Source organism: Cyanistes caeruleus, chromosome Z (genome assembly GCF_971803275.1).
Source record: "Cyanistes caeruleus chromosome Z, bCyaCae1.hap1.1, whole genome shotgun sequence".
Classification (NCBI taxonomy): domain Eukaryota; kingdom Metazoa; phylum Chordata; class Aves; order Passeriformes; family Paridae; genus Cyanistes; species Cyanistes caeruleus.
The window spans coordinates 64,358,825-64,381,286 of record NC_141732.1 but is presented as its reverse complement, the minus strand read 5'-3'; the positions used below and the strand labels follow the sequence as shown (position 1 = coordinate 64,381,286).

General features: G+C 39.2%; 1 protein-coding gene and 1 long non-coding RNA gene across 5 annotated transcripts; one reads left to right on the top strand and one right to left on the bottom strand.

Moving 5' to 3' along the window:
- Positions 1–4,345: 4,345 nt before the first annotated feature.
- On the bottom strand, positions 4,346–19,251 carry LOC111941376 (uncharacterized). Of its 4 annotated transcripts, none has more exons than XR_015280079.1 (8): positions 18,962–19,251; positions 14,438–14,569; positions 13,772–13,831; positions 10,526–11,359; positions 9,986–10,031; positions 7,996–8,142; positions 5,772–5,974; positions 4,346–5,063 (listed from the first exon to the last, which is right to left on the bottom strand). It is a non-coding gene; the product is annotated as an uncharacterized LOC111941376 (long non-coding RNA). The 4 variants fall into 4 exon arrangements; XR_015280078.1 differs by lacking the exon at positions 18,962–19,251 and adding an exon at positions 15,242–15,366; XR_002869992.2 differs by lacking the exons at positions 9,986–10,031; positions 18,962–19,251 and adding an exon at positions 15,242–15,366 and having other exon boundaries at positions 10,526–10,668; positions 11,193–11,359.
- Positions 15,551–20,590, top strand: GZMA (granzyme A). Its single transcript, XM_023944501.2, has 5 exons — positions 15,551–15,662; positions 16,357–16,501; positions 18,092–18,230; positions 18,909–19,181; positions 19,884–20,590. The coding sequence occupies exons 1-5, from the start codon at positions 15,605–15,607 to the stop codon at positions 20,040–20,042; spliced, it is 774 nt and encodes a 257-aa protein (XP_023800269.1). The 5' UTR covers positions 15,551–15,604; the 3' UTR covers positions 20,043–20,590.
- Positions 20,591–22,462: the final 1,872 nt, after the last annotated feature.

The following is a 22,462-nucleotide window of genomic DNA, read 5'->3' as shown; positions in this document are numbered from 1 at the left end:
CATCAGCATGCCCAACGTTCTGAGAAAAATTATGAGCTCAGTGCAAATATTTGTTACTTGAACACTGCTAAGACCAGTATCCAGAAAGGACTGTGGCTTTTGGCAAGGGATGCCCAAGTGAAAGCCATGTCACTGTCAAAGTGATAGTGTCACAGGTTTTACACATATACTAGTTCACCCTATTTTCATTCTTCTATTTTCAAAACATTTCTGCTTTTTTTCTGGTAACAATTTTCTGGTATTCTTTCTGAGCTAAAAAAATATCTGTTACTTTTGGCTGTAACAGTTTGAGACAGACTGACCAGTGAGTACATCCTAACAGGTAACATCTTCTACATTGTTTCAAGATAACCTCAGCCAACAACCATGTACCATTTTTTCCTTTAAATGGAATTCCTAGAATCATTTGGATTGGAAGAGTCCCTAAATTTCATCTATTCCAACTCCCCTGCCATGGATAGGATCACCTTCCACTGGATCACATTGCTCAAAGCTCCACCCAGCTTGGCCTTGAACAGTTAACAGGGACAGGGGAACCACAACTTCTGGGCAAACAGTTCCAGATCCAGTCACTATCCTCTGAGTAAAGAAATTCTTCCCAACATCTCATGTAAACCTACTCTCTCTCAGTTTGAAGCCATTCTCCCTTGTCCTGTCACTACTTGCTCTTGTAACAAGTCCCTCCCCATCTTTCTTGTAGGCTTCCTGCAGGTACTGGAAGGCAGCAATTGGGTGACCCCAGAGCCTTCTCTTCACCAGGGTGAACAATTCTCTGAGTGTTTCCTCACAAGAGAAGTGCTCCATCCCTCTGATCACCTTCATAGCTCTTCTCTGGACTCATTAATTAAGAGTTAATGAAATACTCATAACTATTGCTTTTTAGTACAGATTTAATTATGAGTGCATAAAGCAATATTTGATTTTTTTCATTTACTGATATTACTACTGCTCTAATTATTACTTGATTTTCTGTGTGGCTGCAAAGAAGCTTGGTTTTTATTGAAATAAAGGTGCTGTAAGAATGTGTTAGTAGGGCAAATTTTCTTGCTTTTTACAAGAAAATGCATTAATAATCCATAAGAATGAAGTCTCTGAAAATCTATTGTTTATATATTAAATATAATATAAGCTTTTGTAAGTAGCTAAGGTATATAAATTCCTATTGTATTATTATAAAAGGGCTTTTTTTTTTTTTAATAAAGGTCTTTTTGTCCACCTTTCTGTGGTTCCTTGCTTTGAAAAAACCTGTGCCACCTTGAAATGTGATAAAATTAAACCTACTTGTAGTCTGTTGGACATTAATTCTGAATTGCATAAATAAATCCAAAAAGAGCTCATTCAGATGATTGTGGGGTTATAAGTGTACTGGGATAGAAGTGTCTGAACCAGCTGCCTGGTCACTGATGAAATTCGGATGCATATTTGAAATTAGTAATCTGTAATTAAAAGATAAGCAGACACACAAAAATTACTTACTGTAATTTGTCCAACTATGATGAACTGACTAATTCAGAGTTTGAAAGAGCCTTCTGAGTTTATTTCTTTTTGGTAAGTATTCAATATAATTATCTTTAAAATCTGATGGCTTGTTTGGTTTTAATTCTGTTTTCTAAATGTTTCTTGCTGATGCCAGATTGCATTGCCCAAAAAGAAGGTTACTTTTACAGCTTGTTAGGTAGCAGGTGGCTCTGTAGTCAGAAGATAAAACAAAGACTTTAACTAGAAATTATGGAGGCAGTCCATGCTTCAAACATACCATCACACTTTCAGGAAACAATAGTTTATGACAATAGATATTGACACCCTCTGTACTAAGAAATAGAAGCTTGTTTAAAAAAAATAATTAACAAAACACTGAACATGCATTAGATGTACAACCAAAATTAGTACAAAACATCAAGCACTACTGCTCAGCACAAGAGCAGGAAGAACATAAGCACTGAACCTGACTGGCATCTGCACCCCAGTGTGATGTGTATGAGCCGTCAGTCCCCTCTCATGGACAGAGGCGAGGGCTGCGTGTCAGCAGCACTGTGTCCTCTGCTCAGTGCCACACATCACATGTCAGTGCTGTTTGACAGCTCTTTGCACAGCCTTAGGGGCTGCCCTCTATGCCAAATCATGACTGAGCGACAGGAAACGAGCGAGTCAGACCTCTCAGAATATTACCCTTAAGCAATACTGCTACCTACAAGACCTAAGTAAAAACAGATACAGAGGCAAAAGTGTGACAGAGAAGTCAGCTCTGCACAGACGAAGCTGAGAAGTGGGGACATAGACAGGAGCATATGCCTGGCCAAGGGCAGAGGGATTCCTGAGGCAGGATCCCTTAATCCACTCATAAATTCCCAGTAAAGATAAAAATAGGACAGGAGAGCTGGTCTGGTAGAAGAGGCCAGTGTTTAGGAACTGGGAGGATTGCCCAAGGGGACACCTCACAGGCACCTAGAGAATAATGTCAAGGAATACTGGGTTAAAAGAGACAAGACTAAATTTCTGTCACTGAGTGAAAGTGAAATTACAAATGCTCTGTTAGTATGTAGTAAACTCTGCCACAAGCTGCTGAAAATTTGTTCTTCTCAATCTGGTAAAAAAATGTGTTTCCAGCTCAATTTTTTCAGGCTTTGTTGGTGTTTGTAATGGCAAATCTGTAACATCCATGGAGCTACTCTCCTGTTTTGATCTCAGTTCTGAGAGCCAGCCCAGCAGTGCTTTTAGCAGCGAATGACACCTGTGGTCACCTCCTTTTCCTGGACCTTTCTTCTGCCCATCTCCAGCAGCAGAACCAGTTATTCTTCCACCATGTGGAAGAGGTGCTAACAAAATGCAGAACTGTGGAATGCTTTGCAGGACTCCTTCCACTCTCCCTGACCCAAAGTACCCCTCCTCACAGGGAGAGGTGGGAGGGCAGGCACTCTCCCAAGACTCTGGTACTTCAAAGCTAGCAAAGCTTCCCTCCCATTCCCTACATGGGTAGGGAATAAAGCCTCAGGGTGGACAGAAACCGAGTGAAGGCTGCTGCTTGCTAACTGTTGCTGGGGAGAGGCCCTGGGGGCTGAGATGAGGCCGGGTAAGTGTGTGGGTAAGTGGGTGGGTTAATGGGTGGGGGATCCACAGGGGCTGGGCAGGGGCAGTCGAGCCTAGCAGTGATACTCTTCCACATAATCCATCACCCATAAACAAAAAATTGTGATGATGTGAATGAAGTAATTGCAGGAGATCACGCACAGGAAGCCCAGCATCTGAACTCTGATCTAACCCAACTCAACTGTTGGGCTGTGGTTTCCAGACTTTATCACACAGTCTTTTCCATCAGTGACAGAGACAGGCTCTGCTCACGTGAGTGAGGGTGTGAAAGTCTTGCCTTTGCCAAGTTAAACACCAGCTGGTGGACATGGGGCTTCGTGGTGTGACGTCTCCCATCATGTACCTCAAACAGTTAAAAGGGACTAATTTGTGTTGCAATATCCTCTGAGACCCCCCAGGTGTAAAGTGAGAACAATGGTACATTATTCTTCCCACTTTTATATAGCTTTTGCTTTTTTCCCCTCAGTTTTTTTCAGTTCTCTCTGTATTCCTGTGCTGAGCCAAATCCCACTAACCTCATTTAAGGTCTTCCTTCCCACAACCTTAAACAAGAGCTGGGTCTAAGCCCCCACACACCACAGTGGCAGGTTTTATTGTGCTATGGCCAATGACCAACCCAGTTTTGTAGTGTCCAACTGCTTCTTTCCTGCACATATATCCTTTTTGAGCTCGTTCTGCTCTGCTCAGGATTGTGACACAGCTCCTGGTGAATAATCAAGGCCAGTAGGTTGTTGTGCTGTAGTTATTTACTCATGCCTCTGCAACATACTGAAGTTTACAGTATTTGGTACGTGTTAGTGCAGTAAGCACAGAAGCACAGAAACCCTGCAGGTGGTCACTTCAAAAAAAGGTCTGGAAAATATTTGGCAGGTAATGGAGTACAGCAAGCTAACCACAGATTTCTTCAGAAACACACCAGGTCCTTCTGCTACCAGAAGTCTATTGAAATCTAGAGCCAGAGTCCTGCTTGTTTTGACAGATGTTAGATAGGAGCTGTGCTAAAGAACTATAATTACATCTCTTACAATCAGGATTTATACTTTTTAGGTAAACTATTAACTTAAAGCACGAGATCATGAGCCAAGCTGGAAGACTATTTAGTTGATTTGATCAACTAAACAAAACATAACCCAAAAAACCAAACAAAACCAGACCAAACATCCCACCTCCAAAAAAAACCCCACATGCACAGCTACAAAAAAAACAAAGCACCAAAACAAACAAACAAAAAACCCAAGGGAAAAAAGGATAGACATTATTTTTATCTCTATATTTGTATTTTTATTATGAAGATTATTGGAAAAACTGTTTCTCTCTATTTAATATTTTAAGTCTTTGAAATTGAATTTAGAAAAATAAAGAAATAAATAAATATTCAATAATGGTAAAATGAAGTATTTGGGGTTTAATAAAATTACAGATAAATATTTTAACATTTTAAGATTTTCCTTTTTTTTTTTTTCAATTTTTTCTCATTCAGCAGACATCTCATTCACACTCAGTCTGAAACTGAACTTTTGTGTACATACACATTAACAAATATTGCTTTATCCCAGGTGCAATGAATACTTTCCCATCCCAGTAAAAAGTAGAGTGGAATCCAATACAAATTATGTTTTCTAAGTGGCAGTCTCCTGCTAAAGATTAGTAAAGGTGTTATCTGTATAAATGTGGATATTTTGAACGGTTCTCATAAAGCTGTGGTGGTGTCAGCAAAGCTGTAAAGCTGGGAGGAACATTTCAAAGGAGGTGTGTCAAAGCAGCAGGACCCAGCTCTATTGCACAGCACAGTATTCGTTAAAATGCTCTTGACTCTTTCATGGATCTGTCATGGGAAATGGTTCTTTTTATCCTGTCAATAAATTCTTCAGTCAGCTGTGTAGAAACTCCAGGTATGCTTGAATTTTCATGTTCTTCTCCAAAAGAAACAAACCCCTGGTGCTGACCAGCACAGATTATGGCCCACCTGAATCTCCCTGGAAGACAAATAAGAAGTAGCTGTCAGTGTGTCCATTTCTCTCCAGAGGAGCATGCAGTGCCACCTGCAGTGCACAAGTATTGGAAATGCTGCCTCTAACCTTTTCCAGCCTACGAAATCGAGCTTACATCACCTCATGAGAGCTGGTTGAGGAATAGAGGGGTTGCTTTTCAAACCTGAGGGAGCCTTTGGTGCAAATGCTGTGGACCAGGAGAGTGCTATCATAATTCTCTTTCAAAATGTATTTTTTATTGCTGGTATAAATTGATTCTCTCTTCTTTATCAATTGTCTCTTCTGGATTCAGCACAGAGAGCATCAAAAGCAAAATCCAAACAGGCCTTTTGGGTATGCAGTTAATTCTGTACTACTCAGATGCTGACTCCTGGAAAGAATCAGGTAATTGAGACCCTGATCACTCTGCTTTTTCTCCCATAAATTCAGGTGGTGCCTAAGGAGCTAAAGAAATATACCTGAAGTAAGAGATAATCCCAGGCTCAAATTCCCATACTCTCAATCCTGATTGGTACACTGACCTAAACTGACAAGTTTTAACATGCCTTTTTCACTGCAATAGTCTCTCATACATGTGATTAAAATCACTTACAACATGATCAGCCTCTTAAGATGTCTAACACCACTTTGTTTCCAGTGAAAACTGAGTAATCGTTAAATATATGCCCGCCACTTCATAACTTTACTTCTTACCTCACAAGCATCGCTTGGGTATAATTTACTATTCCCTGTAGCACACAACACGCTGTTGGTTATTTTAGGGCCATTGGCACAATGTTTGTCACAGCTTTTTCTACTGACAATTTTAAGGGTTGCCTTCTGGAGATATTTTGTTGGCTTTTCTGGTGGTGTGTGTCCCCAGCCTGCCACCTGGTAGAGTGTGCCAGGTTCAACATCTACAAAAGAGTCAGGCACAGGCAAAATTTGCATATATTTATTTAGCTTGGCAGTATCATTCAGCTAAAAAGGAAATAAGAAAGAAGGAGAAACAAGGGAAAGCCAGATTTCTTTTGCAGAGAGGAAGGGAAGTATCATCTAGTTTCAATTCTCATTTATTCTCATTTTGCCAATACTTCCCTTAAAAATCACTTTTTACTATTTACGAACTGATTCTGAGCTTAATTGCCCCTTTGAAAATTCAGAAGGCTTTCCATAGTAGCAGTGCAGCAATTTCTCATCTATGGCAGCTTTCCATTGGATGTGGTGAGAAATGTAAAACCTACATGGGAGTTAGGTTGTTGGATCTATGTCTTGTTCACAAACCTAACTTGTCACTAAACTCCAGTGTTGAAATCAGATTCTGGTGCTTGACTGACAGAAAAGTCTCAAAGCACAGTGCAATGTGCCCATGAACAAAGATGAAAACAAAAGCTATAAGCAATTAGACACAAAAGCAGCAATATAATTGAGGAAAAATCAGGTCTCAGTCTATTCAGACTGCCAATTTTTGCTCTGAGAAAGTCTAAAAGGTTTAAATGATTCAAACTGTCTGTGTTTTGTTGACCTTTGCCTGGCAGATCCATCCTTCAGCAGAGGTCAGTTTAAGCCTGTAAATGAAAGCACAGCCAAACCCTGAGATATATCCTCACTGTGCTTGGTAAGGGCTCACAGCTACAGAGTAGACGTTCTCAGTCTTATGATCACTGCACCATGATTCATTTCACAGGGTGGTTCTCAACTAAACGATTCTGGCTTTATACCTTTCCAAAAATGCACTCCAACAAATCAAGAATTGATTTTTTTTAAAAAAAAATCTTTGCAGTTATTATTGGCAGTGCTGCTGGAAAGTTACAAAGATGGAAAGCTTATTCCAAGCCATTTAATACTCCATTACTGCAGAAGAGATGGGAAGTAAGATCTAGTACTGTCCCTGGTTCTGTGTCAGATTCAAAGGATTTTGTGGTATCCATTTGATTCTGGAACAGAGTTGTGATTTTCAGCTCTAGAGATATTGCTTCCTAGTGATCCATTTCAGTCTTGTGTTCACAGATACCCTGTTGCTCCTGACAAGTGGCCACAAGAGAAGCCAGTGAGATGAGCCTGTTCTACACTGACAATGAAGCAGATGCAGAATGCTCACTAATATCTGGGGGAAGGAGTTCCTCAGAGATGGGCAGTGACCAGGTGCTTGAGCCACAGATGCCTGTAAATGTTCCAGCAAACACAAAAAGGGACATGCTTATCTTCCTCTCTGTGTCATTGCCATGTCAAACTAATGATGCCATCTAAATACTAAAAAACAGGTGCCAGTCATAGAATAATAGAACCACAGAATGTTATGGTTGGAAGGGGCCTGAAAAATTATCTAGTCCCAACCCCCCTGCCACGGGCAGAGGCACCTCCCTGTAAATTCAGATTCTTGCATCCCTGCCCCACTTTGGCATCAGATGATAATGCTGGCAAGGACATTTTCCATGCTTCATTCTGCAGTGTCCTGAGCCTTCTCCAGCCTGTGACCACTCCGTGCTCCTAGAGCTGAGTCTGTATATCCTGTATCATCCACACTTTCACTTTACCCAGTTACTCCAGAAAATTAACAGAAAGTTTCATCTCCATTTTAATTTAGTCCAGCACAAGATATAAATCTGGGACAGAGATGAGAGCCAGACTCCATTGCCTACATCCCTTCAGCATTGCCTTTGCAAAATTAGTGAGGAATGTGATTTGTGGTTTGGAGGGGTTGCTGCAGTGAATGGATTAAAAAGGGAGTTTTAGAGCACAGAATGAGCTTGAAGTATCAGCCCTGCTCACAAAGTCAGTGATCCTTTAACTTCATCTAGATTAATATGACCAAAAGTAGACTTTTCTATGATACTGTTAAGATATTTAAACAATACTTCTTCAATATCCAAGTGTAGCCAAAATTATCATTAGCAAAATTTCTTTCATAAAAATATAGCAGTAATTAAAACAATACCTTGATGAGCATTTTGTCATTATAAAGGGAGGACAATCACATTGACAATGAGGAAAGGTTTCCATAATCCCAAATATCTGCTGTCTTTTTTCAACAATGGATGCCCAATAAGTTCCAGGAACAACTCTGTCTTCCAATCCATCTATTCTGTAATTTATAGAAAATATAGGAAGAGAAAGTCACCACAGGAACTGAGCAACATCTCTGATAATCAGGACCTGTAATACAATACCATTTCATTTTATAACGATGTGATTAAAACACTACAGGAATTCATTAATTTCAATGTTTTAACACAAACTTCTTTTTTCCTCTATAAACTAATGTTTCTTTACTGTGAATACAGTTTAATGAAATAATTGTATGATAACCAACCTCCAGAAATGTTCAGAGTTTGGAATTAATTTCATGAAAGAGCCTCCCATCTTTATAAGGGGAGTTGCTTGCACAAGGGCTGCTGCTACTGATGCTTTCCTTAATCTCTGAAAGGTTGCCTTTGGATTTATGACCTAATCCTGCAAAGCACTGAAACTTTGCTGATGTCAGTAGCACACCAGAACACACTTCAGTGCTCAGCACTTATTCTGAGAATTATCCATACAGGAAGATGCTCTGCTAAAGTATCTTTAATATTAATCTGTTTTTTGTATTTAATTTTCTAAACACAGGATTCAGCACATTAAGGAAGAAGGATGTGTGTTGCCTAACCCAAGACATTCAGTAGTGAATGCTATAAAAAAAGGAGAATGCTAAAATTCAAAGAGTTATATGTTTACTTCCTGCTAATAAACATTAGAGTTAAGCAACTAGTAAATTCCACTCTGTTCCAACCTCTATAAGTATCATCAGAAATGTATTTATTAACGTTTGCCTTTCCTCATTTTGCCCTGCTAAACTTAATGCAGCCCAATAATTTGATGTTGCAGAACACATACTGCCAGTTTCCTGTGCTTCATTTTCAGAACATAATCTCACTACAAATAGGAAAATTTATTCAAAACAGAACAAATAATTTATCAATACTAACTATAAAAGAACTATTTTCTTCATTCAAGATGCATATCTCACTGGAAGATACAATTAATTTATTTAAATGTGAAAATTTGTCTGTGAAAATAGCTGCAAAGGCAGTGGGAAGTCCAAAAATTTCTCATTTTATTTCCAAAGTCCATTTCTTCCTCAGAGAGAATGACATGTCTCTCTGTGACATCTCTGTCACTCTAACAGGTGGTTCACAGGCCACACAGAAATCCATGTTGCTGAATTCATGCTGTTTTACCTAAGAAAAAATTTGTTTCAGACATGATTATCACATGAGATCCATTAGTTAGGAAGATTTACCTGCACTGCAATTGCACCAGGCATAGAAGAGGTGTTGGTGGGTTTTGTGTGAGCACTGTCTTACAGCTTAGGAGAAGGAAACCAGACTGCTTCAGCTTTGTCAGTGACAAAGACTTGAAGTCAGCCCAAAACAATGTGCTGTTAGAAACCCAAATCAGTGACCAGAGCACATTCTCCACGGGATCAGAGACAGTGCCTTTTCCACTGAACAGCTTACAAATCTGAATTTTTGTAAGTGTACCTGTCACTGCATATCTCTGACATATCGACTGAAGAATTAAAGACTCCAGATCCTATTAAAAAGTCCCTTCCAAAAAGGAAGGTTTGGTTTTGTTTTGTAAATTGGAAAAACAGAGAATGTTAGGAATGAATATTTACAACCAAAACTGATTCAGCTGAAAAATACTTAAAGTCAAATTAACTTAGAAGGAGCTGTGTCCTCTATTTCAGACTAACTCATAGAAGTCTGGCCAACCTGCCCACACTGTGTTTAGGAAGGTCTGGTTTGCACATTTTTATTATAACTGGTTTCCTCTCAGATAGTCAAAATTAAAAGGAAAAATTGCAGAACAAAAATACAATTCAGAGAACATTTTAAGAAAAGCAGGGCATTTTACTTCCTAATGTGAACAGTAGATGTCCCCCTTACCTTGAGCCAGCTGTTCAACAGCAGCGCTGACCTCGGGGCGCTCCACCTGGGGAAGAGGCATTTCTACTCACACATCAAACTTGTCAAAAGGACAAGGTTCCCTCTCACATGAGAGACATTCTGGGTTTGTGAGCCCAGGTCAATCAAAATGAGAGGAATAATGTCCCCATCTACTTCATCTCTCAGGGTATTTGGAGGCTTAGTTCTGGACACGCAGGTAAGATTTGTTTAAAAAACCTTGGGACATATTCCCTTCTCTAAGACGTTGGTGTTTCACATGCATAAAGAATTAATTCGGTCTTTTAACAGCACAGTATTTATGCTGTAACTTTGGAAGGATCTGACTAACATAGGTAGCTCTGCAATGCAAATCAGTAATTTGCAACAACTAAAAACCTAATGACAAGTTCTAGGATAATTTTAGTGAGAGAGCTGCTTTTTGCAATTTATTGAAAAATCAATACTCATCTTTCTTATAGGCTTGCATGCCATGCCTCACATCAATGAAGAATTAAAGTTGCCCCATTTTAAGATACTTACTCACAATGTGCTGCTCTCAAAACCAATTTTTTCACAATAGTTCCTCCACAAAATAACACCTAAATTCTTGTGCTGGATGGCAGCCATATAAGCTCAGGAGTGAGGATGCACTTCATGTCCTCCAACAATGTCCATGCAGCCACCTGAAGTGCAACAGAAGTGCAATTATATTATGCATTATCCAGAGGAATTGGGAATTTGAATATTTTTACTCTTAGGTGAGTACGCGAATCTTGTCAGTAGAGTAACAGCAACTAAAGAGAGCAAGACAGCAGAAGAGTTTCCAGGTGATATAGCTGCTGCTATTAGCTGATAGAAGTGGTAAATTGCCATTCACTCTTTTGTATTTAAATGTCCCCTACAGGAAATGGGTTTAAAAGTTTTTATTAATAGCTCCCTCTCTTGAAATTTCCCTTTACATCATTAATATTGTATTATTTTACTGCAGATTGATTTCTCTAGATTTTCTCTTCCAATTTCTTTAAGACCTGACTTGAATCTTCTAATAAAACCTGAATAAAATCTATACCCTGAATAAAACCTAGATATGGCAGGATATTCAATGCACTTTTGGATTAAAATAAAAAACAAACAAAAAAAGTGACAAGAATTAAACGGGCCACCTTTAAGCTGGTGAAAAAAATGGGAAAATGAATGCATGGGCCACCTGAAAAGTCTTCAGAGAATACCAGTATGAAGGAATAATCAGCACATGTAGAGTTCAAAAGTTGCTCCTGAGTAAAATCAGAGTGCATAGAGTACAAAAGTCACTCCCGTGGACCAAGATATATCAGGTACATCAGCAGCCAGCAATTTCTCTCTTTGGTTGAAACACTGAAAAATATTCATACGTAAATTAGCAAGAGCCACTGAGAACTGTCAAACATCTCTTATTTTATAAGCTAAGGAATATGAGGGAAATATATAATAAGGGGTCTGAAAGACAAGCCAAGGCCAGCCACACACATGTAAGCAATTTGTATTTTGTTAAAAATAATCTGGGGGGGGTGCAGCTTTCAGATACAGAAAACCCTAGACCCTGAAAGTGTCAAAAGCAAAAAAAAAAATCTAACCTGTGGTCACACAAAAAGGATAAATTGGTGAGAGAGACATTTCCGTATTTTAGACCTCTGTGTCTGCATGCATGTTTTGCATGCCTTGCTAGTAAACCACTACAAAAAACCCAGTCTGCCTTTGTGTGAAGAAGTTACAAAACTTGCTACCATTTTCAGTATCTTTAGAAAGAACCTGAAATATCCCAATATTTTTAGCTCTCATTTTTATTCAAGAAATACAGAATGGCAGCTCTTAATCTCAATCTCATTGTTGAATGAGATTGTTACACTGAAATGTTTATTTTTATGCCACAGAATCTTATTAGTTAGAACCCAATTTGAAAACATTCACACAGTGCAGCACAATGTAACAGGATTCATGTTTCAGAAGACTCTTCCAAAACTCTTTTAAAAGAAAGCAAATTACTATTAGAATTTTTCGGCTCTTAAAAGAGCCTGCTCCTGTTCCTCCAAAGTCATTCTCCATTCTCCATCTAATCCCAGAATTCTTCACCCACTGGAGATTACCCACAGGTAGTCTCTGCAAAGAGAGTCCTAAAGGCATAATTATGTTTGTTCTTTATGGTTTTGCCCTCCCAATAATTAGCTGTACTGGAAAGCAGCAAAAGAGACAAAATAGGAAACAGATTCATGTTCTGGCCAAACAGGAGAAGGTTTGTGTTTCCAGAGCATAATATCTAATGCTGGATTCTTCTTGCCAAGTACTATCAACATCATAGGAGGAATGAGGATTTGCTGCAAGGTTTTGAGGACTCCCTGAGTTTACTACATCTACTTGTATTTCTGTGCTACTACATTTTCTGTTGATATCACATAACAAATAAACAGGAGCAGGGACACTAAGTGAATAGCTGAGGCAGAAAAGACAACCAGGTAAGTATCATGAGGCATTGGTATCAGAGGAGAAAATAAAACAGGTATGCCCCAGCATATGTTCTGACCTTTCCCCAGCAAGTCCCTGGGAATCTGTCTCCCAACCACTAAGGGATGTGTCCAGACACATCGGGATTGGAGATGGGGCAGCCCAAGGAGAAGACAGAGGAGAGTGTGGCAGCTCTGCCTTCTGTGCTCCTGGCAGCTGCCAGCTCTGCACCACGGCCCTGCCCTCCCTTCCCAGCCTAAGAAAACAGCCCTTCAGCTGAGCTGCAACTGCCTGAACTCAGCAGCAGCAAGCCTGGAAAGTTTAGGGGCACAGTTTAAATTGTTTAAATTGGTCTCCTGAACCAATGTCCCAAAATCACATCTGATGCTCACCTCAAGCACCAAAGAAAGCAGCAGGAAGGAAAACAGAACACAGTCACTACAGAAGGAAAATGGTCAAAATGACAGAGTAAAAGAAAAGGGATAGAAGACCTCAGCACAGTAATGGACAGAGCTGGAAGCGATCCACTGACCCATGAGCCTAAAGCCCATAGGAAACTTCCCCAAAGGCTGGAAATAGCACTGCATATAGTCCTGGTTCTTTTACTCAGGCAGTGGCTTCTGCCAAGTGAGTGGCTCTGCTTTGTGACCACCATAAGGAGAAAGGATGGAGTGTTTTGCTTACAATACCTCACTCCTCTCTAAGACCAATTGAGTATGCAACAGAGGACCTAATAAAATAATTTGACTTGAGAAGGAAGCTTTGTTTTGGGGTTTCCCTTTACTTGCAAAAGGCCAATAGAATCTAAACTTCAGTTTAAATTAACTTATTACCATAACCAAAGGAGCCCAGCCAAACAATTGTACACCCTAAAATTCAAACTTTTAGCATGGACAATGTAAATTACAAGATGAAGAAATTCTCTGACAAAGCATTTGGGTTTGTCAAAACTGGTGCTGGTTACATGCATATTAATCTGATCTTTAATACCCAAAACATTAGTATGATTTTACAGATAGTCAGAGAGGTCATTTAGGAGCTTGCACAGAAAGTCATCAATTGATACTGAATAGTTTAGACTGCATATTTCTAATTCTAATTAGTGAGAGTGGATCTCTTGGAATTGGAGGGGATTTTTTAAGAAGCTAGTACCTATGGATTTTTAGAAAACAACATCTTTAGAAGTATGATTTAGAAGTAAATAGAAGCACAACTAGAAATTTTAAAAAGTCAAAATAGGCTAGAGAAGATTTGGTTTTAGATACAAGGCATAGACTTACCTATTTACTTATAGATTTATCTATTTACCTGGAAAACATCTAGGAACATTTGATGATGTTTTATTCCATGTCTTTCAAATAGGTTTTCCTTGAAAACAGATCAGGCAAACATAGGATGATACATACCAAACCTCTTTTTAGTTGCCATTGCACCTCACATAGGACCATTCAAGGATCAATCATTGTAGTGCTACAAGTTTAAGCATGTCTAAGCATACAGGATTTTTGCTCACAAGATTTTTGCTCCTGACCATGTCTCTGCATAGTCCAGTCGGGAAACATCTTCAATATGGTAAGAGTGCTAATTAAAGTACCATAAAATCAGACTTTGTCAAATATTTGTAATTGATAAAAGAAAGAATTGTACCTATGATACCTGGTGGTATTGTGCTCAGGAGAACACTGTAAAAAAGAACACCAGTGCTACAAAGTGATGATAATTATGGGGGTTGTGCTAGTAATGAGGAGAAAAATTAAAGAAAGTTTAATCTTGGTAAGCTTTAGCAGTGCATGGAGTTGTCACAGTGTTACATAGGTGGCTGTGTCTTAGCAAAGACACATCAGTGACAAAGAGCTCCACAGTCTCTAAAATTAGATCTACACCTCCCTCCTTCAGAAAAATTGCCAAATTATCCTATGTCCCAAAAGGAGAGCAACAGCAAATTTAGCAAGGTCTTCTACAGGTGAAACTCACATGGTGCTGGGCCAGCTGAGCCCAAGATATGATACAGCTAGAACCCAGATGATTTCTGCAAGCTCCTCATTGCAGGGCTCCTTTCTGCAGGTTGCCTGTTGTGAGGCTCAGGACTTCAAGAAACTTTCCAGCCTGTGTGACAGTGACAATTCACTAGTTAGGTTATAGGATAATTGATACTCCAAATTATTTAACATTGATGCAAGTTATTTTTATTATTTGGGTGTATCTTTGCAAAGGAGAAACTGTGCGTTTACAAGGCTCCAGATATTATTTATTCACAGAATCGTAGAATATCTGAGTTGGACAAAACTCACACAAGGACTATTGAAGTCCACATCCTGGCTCTGCACACCCCAAAAATCACACCCTGTGCCTGAGAGCATTGTCCAAACACGTCTTGAGCTCTGTCAGGCTTGGTGATATGACCACTGCCCTTGGGAGCCTGTTCCAGTGCCCAACCACCCTGAGTTTTCAGGACTCAATTCAGTTGCCTAAAACTCAGCATTTAGTCACATTTGAGACACTGTGGGCTTTCCAGACATGTACACAGGTTTGGCAGATCTGCATCTTTAGAAGACTGATGGCCTTCTGCACCAGACCAAAGCCACCTCAAGACACATTAAATATCATTATACCCTTAGCTATAGGCCATGAAACCACACTCAGTGCTGTATGAATGCCAAGCTAATGAGATAGGATCAGATCCCAAAATGAGAAACCATCGGATTCCTTGGCCCTGAGGGACTCCTGAGCAGAACAGATATTTCATTATTGGGTAATGAACTGGAATTCATGTCTGACCTGGAAGCCTCCTGAGGTGTGTGGAATGAAACTGTTCAACTTCATGTGGACAACTGAATCAGCCTAAATCTATGTGAGCTGAGTGCCACTGTGTTTCACATGCACACATCAGTTCTCTGTGAATGCTGTTGAGAGAACACAAAGAACCTGTCTTCACACCACAGCAGATGACGCAAACTCTTACTAACATTTCTGCTGTAAGGTTTGTCGTTAGGGAGGGTTTCTGTCTCTGTCCTGGGTACAGATGTCAAACACCCTTAAGAGGAAAAACGCAACCCACATCCTCTTCATTTATGTATTTATATAGATAGATTCGTAGAGGTATGTTAAACAGTGAATAAGGAGAAACATCAGACAGAAATCATGGGTGCATTCCTCACTTGGTACACCTTTGCTGTTGTCATTCTGGTAATTCATGGAGGTAAGTACACAATTTAATACTTTTGAAGGTAAGAGCTGATGTGCAGAATTCTAGCTAAGCCAACATGTATTAATGTAAAGGAAGTAGTCACAATTATTATTTGAATTCTTATAAGTAGTTCCTCGCCATTGTTTGATCTTTCACACAAACAAAATAATTTCTGAATGTGTAGTCTTAATTAAAGCTCCATGAAGTCCAAGCTGTTTGAAGGAGTTCTGAGTATAGTACATAATGATTATCTGCTCTTTCTCTCCAGAGCCATACATACACATTAACTGCTTGATCTTCTCTTCTGAAAAACAGATCCACATAATGTGACCTACACCATATAGTCCAGTTTCCATGCACAATATTTAAGATATGGCTGATCTGAGGTTGTTACTCACAATGAAAGCCAAGAACTTAACCATATCAGTAATCTTCAGGAAAATAAATCTGTGTGAAAACAACAAAACTTTGGTGGGATTTTTGCCCAAGCTCACCCCACTGATCTCATTTCAGTATTATTGAAATGTAATGAAGTTATTCTGCTGAGCAGTTTTTAAATTCTACTCTGAAGACCATCATTGTGACATATGTGCACACTTGTGTGTCTGTATGCTTTCTAATTACAACAGACGTGTTTTCTAGGAGACTTAGAGTGCCTTACAGTATTTGTTAGCCCACCTGTCTGTCTTGTGGCTTACTTTTTTAGGTTTGTGTGCAGATATCATTGGAGGAAAAGAAGTAAAACCACACTCTAGACCATTTATGGCCCAAATCAAGGGACCAAGAGGAGTTTCTTGTGGAGGAGCTTTAATCAAGGAAAACTGGGTGTTAACAGCTGCACATTGTAAAGTGTAAGTTCTTAACTCTGATTCAGAGATAGTCCTTAGTGAATATTTGGTATCTCTTTTCAAGCAGAAGAGTTAGTATCTCTTTGTCTATGTATCATGACCATGATCATGTTCTGATTGCTGTGCTTTATAGGTTCTATCACAAAATTTGTTATAGTGAATAAAAAAAATATAACAAGGTATATTGATCTCCACTGTTTCAGAAAAGATATTTTAAAACTTCTAGCTTCATGCAAGCATTGAATAGTGACTCTGAAACAGTGAATTTGGGGGAAAGTTTTATCCCTGTTTCTCAGTCAAGCTGGAGACTAGATGAGAGGAGTGCCCAGTCTAAACTGATGCTCTAAGAACAAAAATAAATTCCTGTCATTTTATTCTGCAAGAGATACACGGTTCACCACAGAAGGAGACAGCATGTGGTTAACACAGGAACAAAAATCCTCCAAACAGGTGACAGGAGACACTGAGAGATCTCTGCCTTACTTCATATGTTGGCTTGTCAGCTATTCTTTCTTCTGCTGCCCAAATCAAGATGCAAATGGATATTTGGCTCTACTGAGCCCTTCACCAAGGCAAGGAGTTTTGAATTCCATATCCCACCCCTACTTGCTTTTGTTGGGAGGAGTGAAGCTGCTGCTGAGCCAGACCTCACTCAGGCTCTGTCAACAGCCTGACCAAGTCCAGTGAGCCACTGGACTCTGCAAACATCAGAGAAATGTATCCATCTGTCCTGTCCTTGTCCAGACAGGGAGATATGTGGGACCTACTACAAAGAGTGTCAGAGTTGTGCCTGCTGCAGCTCTCTGCCAGACACACCAGCAGACAGCTCTCAATAGATGAAGGAAAGGAGCGACCATTTTCCCAGGGTTGTGTTTTCCACAATAAGACATGAATACAACATACAAACATACACATCTGCTTCAAGAATATTCTCCCATTCAACTGTAGGATGCATTGTTTGCCCAAAACCAGCTGTACCTGTGGTCATTTAGTGATGTCTGCTTGGCCTGTTTGGGCAAGGAGTGCTAGACTGCTGGTGTGTCTGTCAGAGAGCTGCAGCAGGCACAACTCTGACACCACTGCAGGATCTTGTAGGTACAGGAAATTGCAGAAAAACCTAGAGAAGAGGAATGAGCCATGTCTCACATGGATTCAGAAAATGGTGTTGAAATCTGTTAGAGCAAAGCAATGGTACATTCGATACAGTCAGGATATCTCTGAACTAACAACGTTGTTACCTATTTTCCTAAATTTTCAGCATAAATTACAGCACAGTTGGTGAGACAAGTAAATCTGATGCATCCACCACTCATTCAGTTCCCAAAAGGAAACAATGGGGATAGACGCAGAGTCAGGTACCTGAAAACTTTCTGTGCTCCTGGGAAAAATCAAAATAAGATAGCATGAATTTTGATTCACTCAGTCACTTTTTTTCTCTCAGCTGTTGTATGAACAGGGTCATCTTTTAGGTATTTCTAAATTACTGCTGCTTTTCAGGCACAAGAAAAGAGACTGTAGCAGCACCCCACTAACCAGCAAAAAATTACAGTTACATCAAAGTGAATCCTGTTAACTATGTGGTCCTCTCCTCAGGGAAAAAAGCAAAGTTATTCTTGGAGCCCATTCATTGAAAAAAAGCGAAAGAGTACAGCAGACTTTTCAAATTGCAAAATGCATTCGTTATCCATGCTACAACCCCAGAACCAAGGAAAATGACATTATGCTGCTGCAGGTACATACATATTATATACATTATATATCATTTGTGCAATATACATCTCCTACATTGAACTATTGTCTTCCTAAAATAAATGTGGAGGAGATGAGCCAAGGGAGTTTCTGGTGGGTTTTTTTCTGGGGTGATATAGTCTGGGCTGCTAACCTAGCAGCCTGGGGAATTGGGGATGCACTGGTAACTAAGGCAATCAACAATTCCTGTGATGTTTGCCACAGCTAGTAGACAAATTCTGGACCTTGATCAAGATATTTCTGTTTTCGGCTTTTCCATAAAAGAATAAAGATTCATGCAGACAAAACATTTGGTTAAAAGCACTAATGTTCCATCTGAAAAAGACTTCTAATTAAAAATGTCTGGCTATTTTCATCCTCAATTTTGCCAGCCTCAGTAATTACTGTTATTTTGTCTTCTAAATGGTCTGAGAGACAGAGAAGCAAAATAAGATGTTTTTTAAAGGTAATAGATCAGCAGAAGGTAAGTGGGCTTTCATGAGACAAATAATACTAATTTTCCTCATTCTCACATTAATGACATAAAAAACTCCCACAAAGAATTGAGGAATCTCAAAAAGGGATTGCATTAGTTACTATAATGGGAGAGATCCAATGGTTAATATGCAAGGGACTCTGTTAGACTCTGGTCCATAATACCAATTTTCCATATCTTCTACAGCTCCAGGGAAGAGCAAAATTCAATAAAGCTGTGCAACCAATCCCCCTACCTACCTCAGATGATGATCCCAAACCAGGAACAGTGTGCTCAGTAGCAGGATGGGGTACAACTACCAGTTATCCATACACGCTGCCTACTGCCCTGATGGAAGTCAATATCACTGTCATCAGGAGGGAAATCTGCAACAATAAAAATCATTATAATGGCAAACCTGTCATAACAGAGAACATGATATGTGCAGGGGCTACGAATGGAAAAAAGGACGCATGTAATGTAAGTACATTTACTGTGACTGCATAAATTGTATAATAAAAATATAATACAATGTACCAGCATTATACATTTACAATCTCTGTCTCTACTGGAGATGGGTAAATTCACCTTTGCAGCCTTTTGATGCTGCAGCTGTATCCTCAGGCATGGCAGACAGCTATCCTCATCTTCAATAAGTTTAATACTAAAATGTCCATGAAATACCTTATGGGCCCATTCTCAAGTAGCTAACCTCAGTGGAACAACTTCTTTGATGTCAGAAGACTTTGGAATAAGTTTTGGAGATAAAAAGCATTTTGACAGAGTCCCAAGTTCAACTGTGTAAGAACTACCACATTTTAGAAGATTAAAATATTGCATTTAAAAAGTTATCCAAGAAAAGGTATCAGTCTCTGGAGACTTACACTTCCCATGAGGAAAGTTTTCAGCTTTTTTTCTCCATTTTCAAAAAGACTAATTCTTCCTTAGCACTGAGCTAGATTAATTCCACATTACACACACTTGAAAGATTAGATTGAAATCGATGAAACCTTCTTTTCATTTGTTTTCCTGCTGTAAATATTAATTTTCAAGGAGGAAAAAATAATCCCTAATAACAGTGGCCGCATTTTTATTTTCTCCGTCTAACTAGTGAAAATTTATGTAAAAGAAACACTTTTTAATTTTTGTTAATTTGAATGTCAATATTTTCCCTTATTCTAGGGGGACTCTGGTGGACCTTTGAGATGTAACAATGTGATGAGAGGCATCACTTCGTTTGGGAAGCCGAAGAGCTGTGGCAAGGCTGATGGCCCAGGTGTCTACACTCGACTCACAAAGCAATACCTTGAGTGGATAAGGAAAACCATAGGGGGGGCCTAATGGATTGGGTTTGGGCCATGTGATTTGTGTAAATGAAATGGGCTTTTGGAAACAGCTTCATCAGTGTGGTAAAAGAGGTATTCTCACACTGAGTTTTGGCAGCTTGATGTAGTTATGCTAGGACAGCATTTGTAGCTTGTGTTGTTAGCCATGGAGTCACTGGGGATATTTGGGACTGAGAATTCCAACATCCCTGTAGTTCACACTGAGCTCTACATGCATTGGTATTTCAGATCAAGAACCCAATCCTTTTTTGGGCCCTCACTGCATGTTGAGTATATACAGCACTCTTCTGTACCTGGACTTCTGCAAAAACCCTGGAAGTTAGTGGAATGCTAGGTACAAGCACAGACACCTAAAAAACTTAGTTTCTCTGCAGCAAAGCTCATTGTTTTATTGGTGTAGTGGACTGCTAAGCTTCAGAATATTACGCTTCAGCTACTGTTGGACATAAGTATTAATTTTCTAACTGTCATGTATTTGAAACCTCTAGATTTTATTCTTTTATGTACTTCGCAATTAATAAAGAAATGGCAGAAATTAATAAAGGCTGCTTTCAGCTGTCTATTTATGTGGAAAGCTCTGTCTCTGGTAGTAGAGATAGTCTATGTACTATCTGTAGGACCTGTTTACTACCTGTGTAATGTTCCGTACATGTTATGTTTGCAAAACATACCAAAATAAGCAGCACTGTGTTTAAAAAATCATCTGAAAACCCACGCTTCAGAGAAATTACAGGAACTGTTACAGTTCAATATGATAAAGCACTCTTGATAATAAAAAGCGCTCGTAATTTTATGATGCCAGTTCTGCTGTTTCAGACATGCAGTGAAATTTCTGAGTGCTTCAACAAGCATTTGTCAAACAGCAAATAGACCTGTTGTGAAAATGTTTCTGCCTGCCTCTATATTAAGATACTTGGGCATTTTCAATGCCGTGAGCACCTCAAAAAGGGCTTGGACTTACTTTGTTTTGCTTCAAGAGGCTTTTATTTGGAGACGGGCATTAGCTAAGAGAAAGAAGAGAACATTCAAGGGTGGAGAAATTTTGAAATTGTTTTAATTTAAATATTGTTGCTCTGTCCATCCTGAGCAATGAAACACCATTTACAATGAGAAAGCACAAACTAAAACTTTTCTACACAACTATCTTTACCTGATCTCCTTTAGAAGAGACAGTAGTTTTCTCACAGAGAAGTAAGGAAGGGTAAAAATGAAGGCCTGAACTACAGGGATCTTTACTGGAATTTTTGATTATGAAAAACATCTTTTTTTCCTTTTGCTACAAAACATTACACAGTCAGGACTTTCCATATTCCTATTTTTATTCCTAAATGTTTTTTCTCATTCTTGGGCTGAACATAGAAAATGTGCGCACAAAGGGACACACAAACACATAAGCAAAGGAGCAGAGAAAAGGATTCTCAGATAAATAAGATTCCATCAGTGAAACTGAGAGGAGAATTTCACTCACTGACTGCTACCAACACCCAAAGCAGTGACTTGATTCTATCTTTAAACACAAAGAAAATAAGTAAATTCAGACTTTTTATTCTTGCAAACTACCACACACCTGCTTAGACAAAAACTAATTCTAAAAACCTTCAGGATACAAAAATATCCTCATCAACCTGTAGCACATCTAGGGCTTTTCACTGTTCCCATACATTAGTCTTCATTCCTTTGCTCATATTTTCATTGCCTTTCTTTCATCTTGCTGTTGCATTATTTCATCATTCTTCTTTCCCTTCGGCCTGAGTTTTCTTCTTCCCCAAAAGTCACAAACAGCACCCTTGTCAGTGGAAAATGACCCTGAAATCCTGTAATTCAAACGCCCCTGAAATCCTGCAATTCAGTACTTCTCCATTTTCCAGGTGGGTGTTCTGAACCAAGGGTTGAGAGCCTTAAAGATCAGGAAGGAGAGGTTCTAACAAAAGAGAAATTTGTAATGCATGAAGAAAAGTGCAACAGAAAAATGTGCAGCCTTCCTCTTCTACCTTGAAATTTAGGACCTGCCCCAAAATACTTTAGAAAGGTATATTTTTACATGGATGTTTTAAGTTAATTGTGCAAAATAAGCCTGTGGAATTGGACTTACATGGTAAAACCAAAATTCCAGTCTCTGTCACTACTGCCAATAGCGTAAACCTGTAGAAAAAAGAAGCAGCAAGAGCAAGAGAGAACAGAATTTTCCTCTAGATGGGGAGGTCTCTGTTCAAGAGGCATGATATGAACCCATTCACTACAGAGTTTCCTCACTATGGAATGGAGCCCACACTAGCTAAGAAAAATGCTATGATAATTTGATGTCATTGTTTTCTTCTCAGTCTGGCCATATGAGATAATTGGAGGGAAGTAACAGATATAAACTGCATTACAAAAACTCACGTAACACATATGTAGGCAGCACCAATTCAGATC

Excerpts from the sequence above, each read along its gene's own strand:
- GZMA (XM_023944501.2), top strand. The coding sequence starts at position 15,605 with ATGGGTGCATTCCTCACTTGGTACACCTTTGCTGTTGTCATTCTGGTA. Across the intron at positions 16,502-18,091 it reads ACAGCTGCACATTGTAAAGT|GGAAAAAAGCAAAGTTATTC; the intron begins GTAAGTTCTTAA and ends TCCTCTCCTCAG. Across the intron at positions 18,231-18,908 it reads ATGACATTATGCTGCTGCAG|CTCCAGGGAAGAGCAAAATT; the intron begins GTACATACATAT and ends TATCTTCTACAG.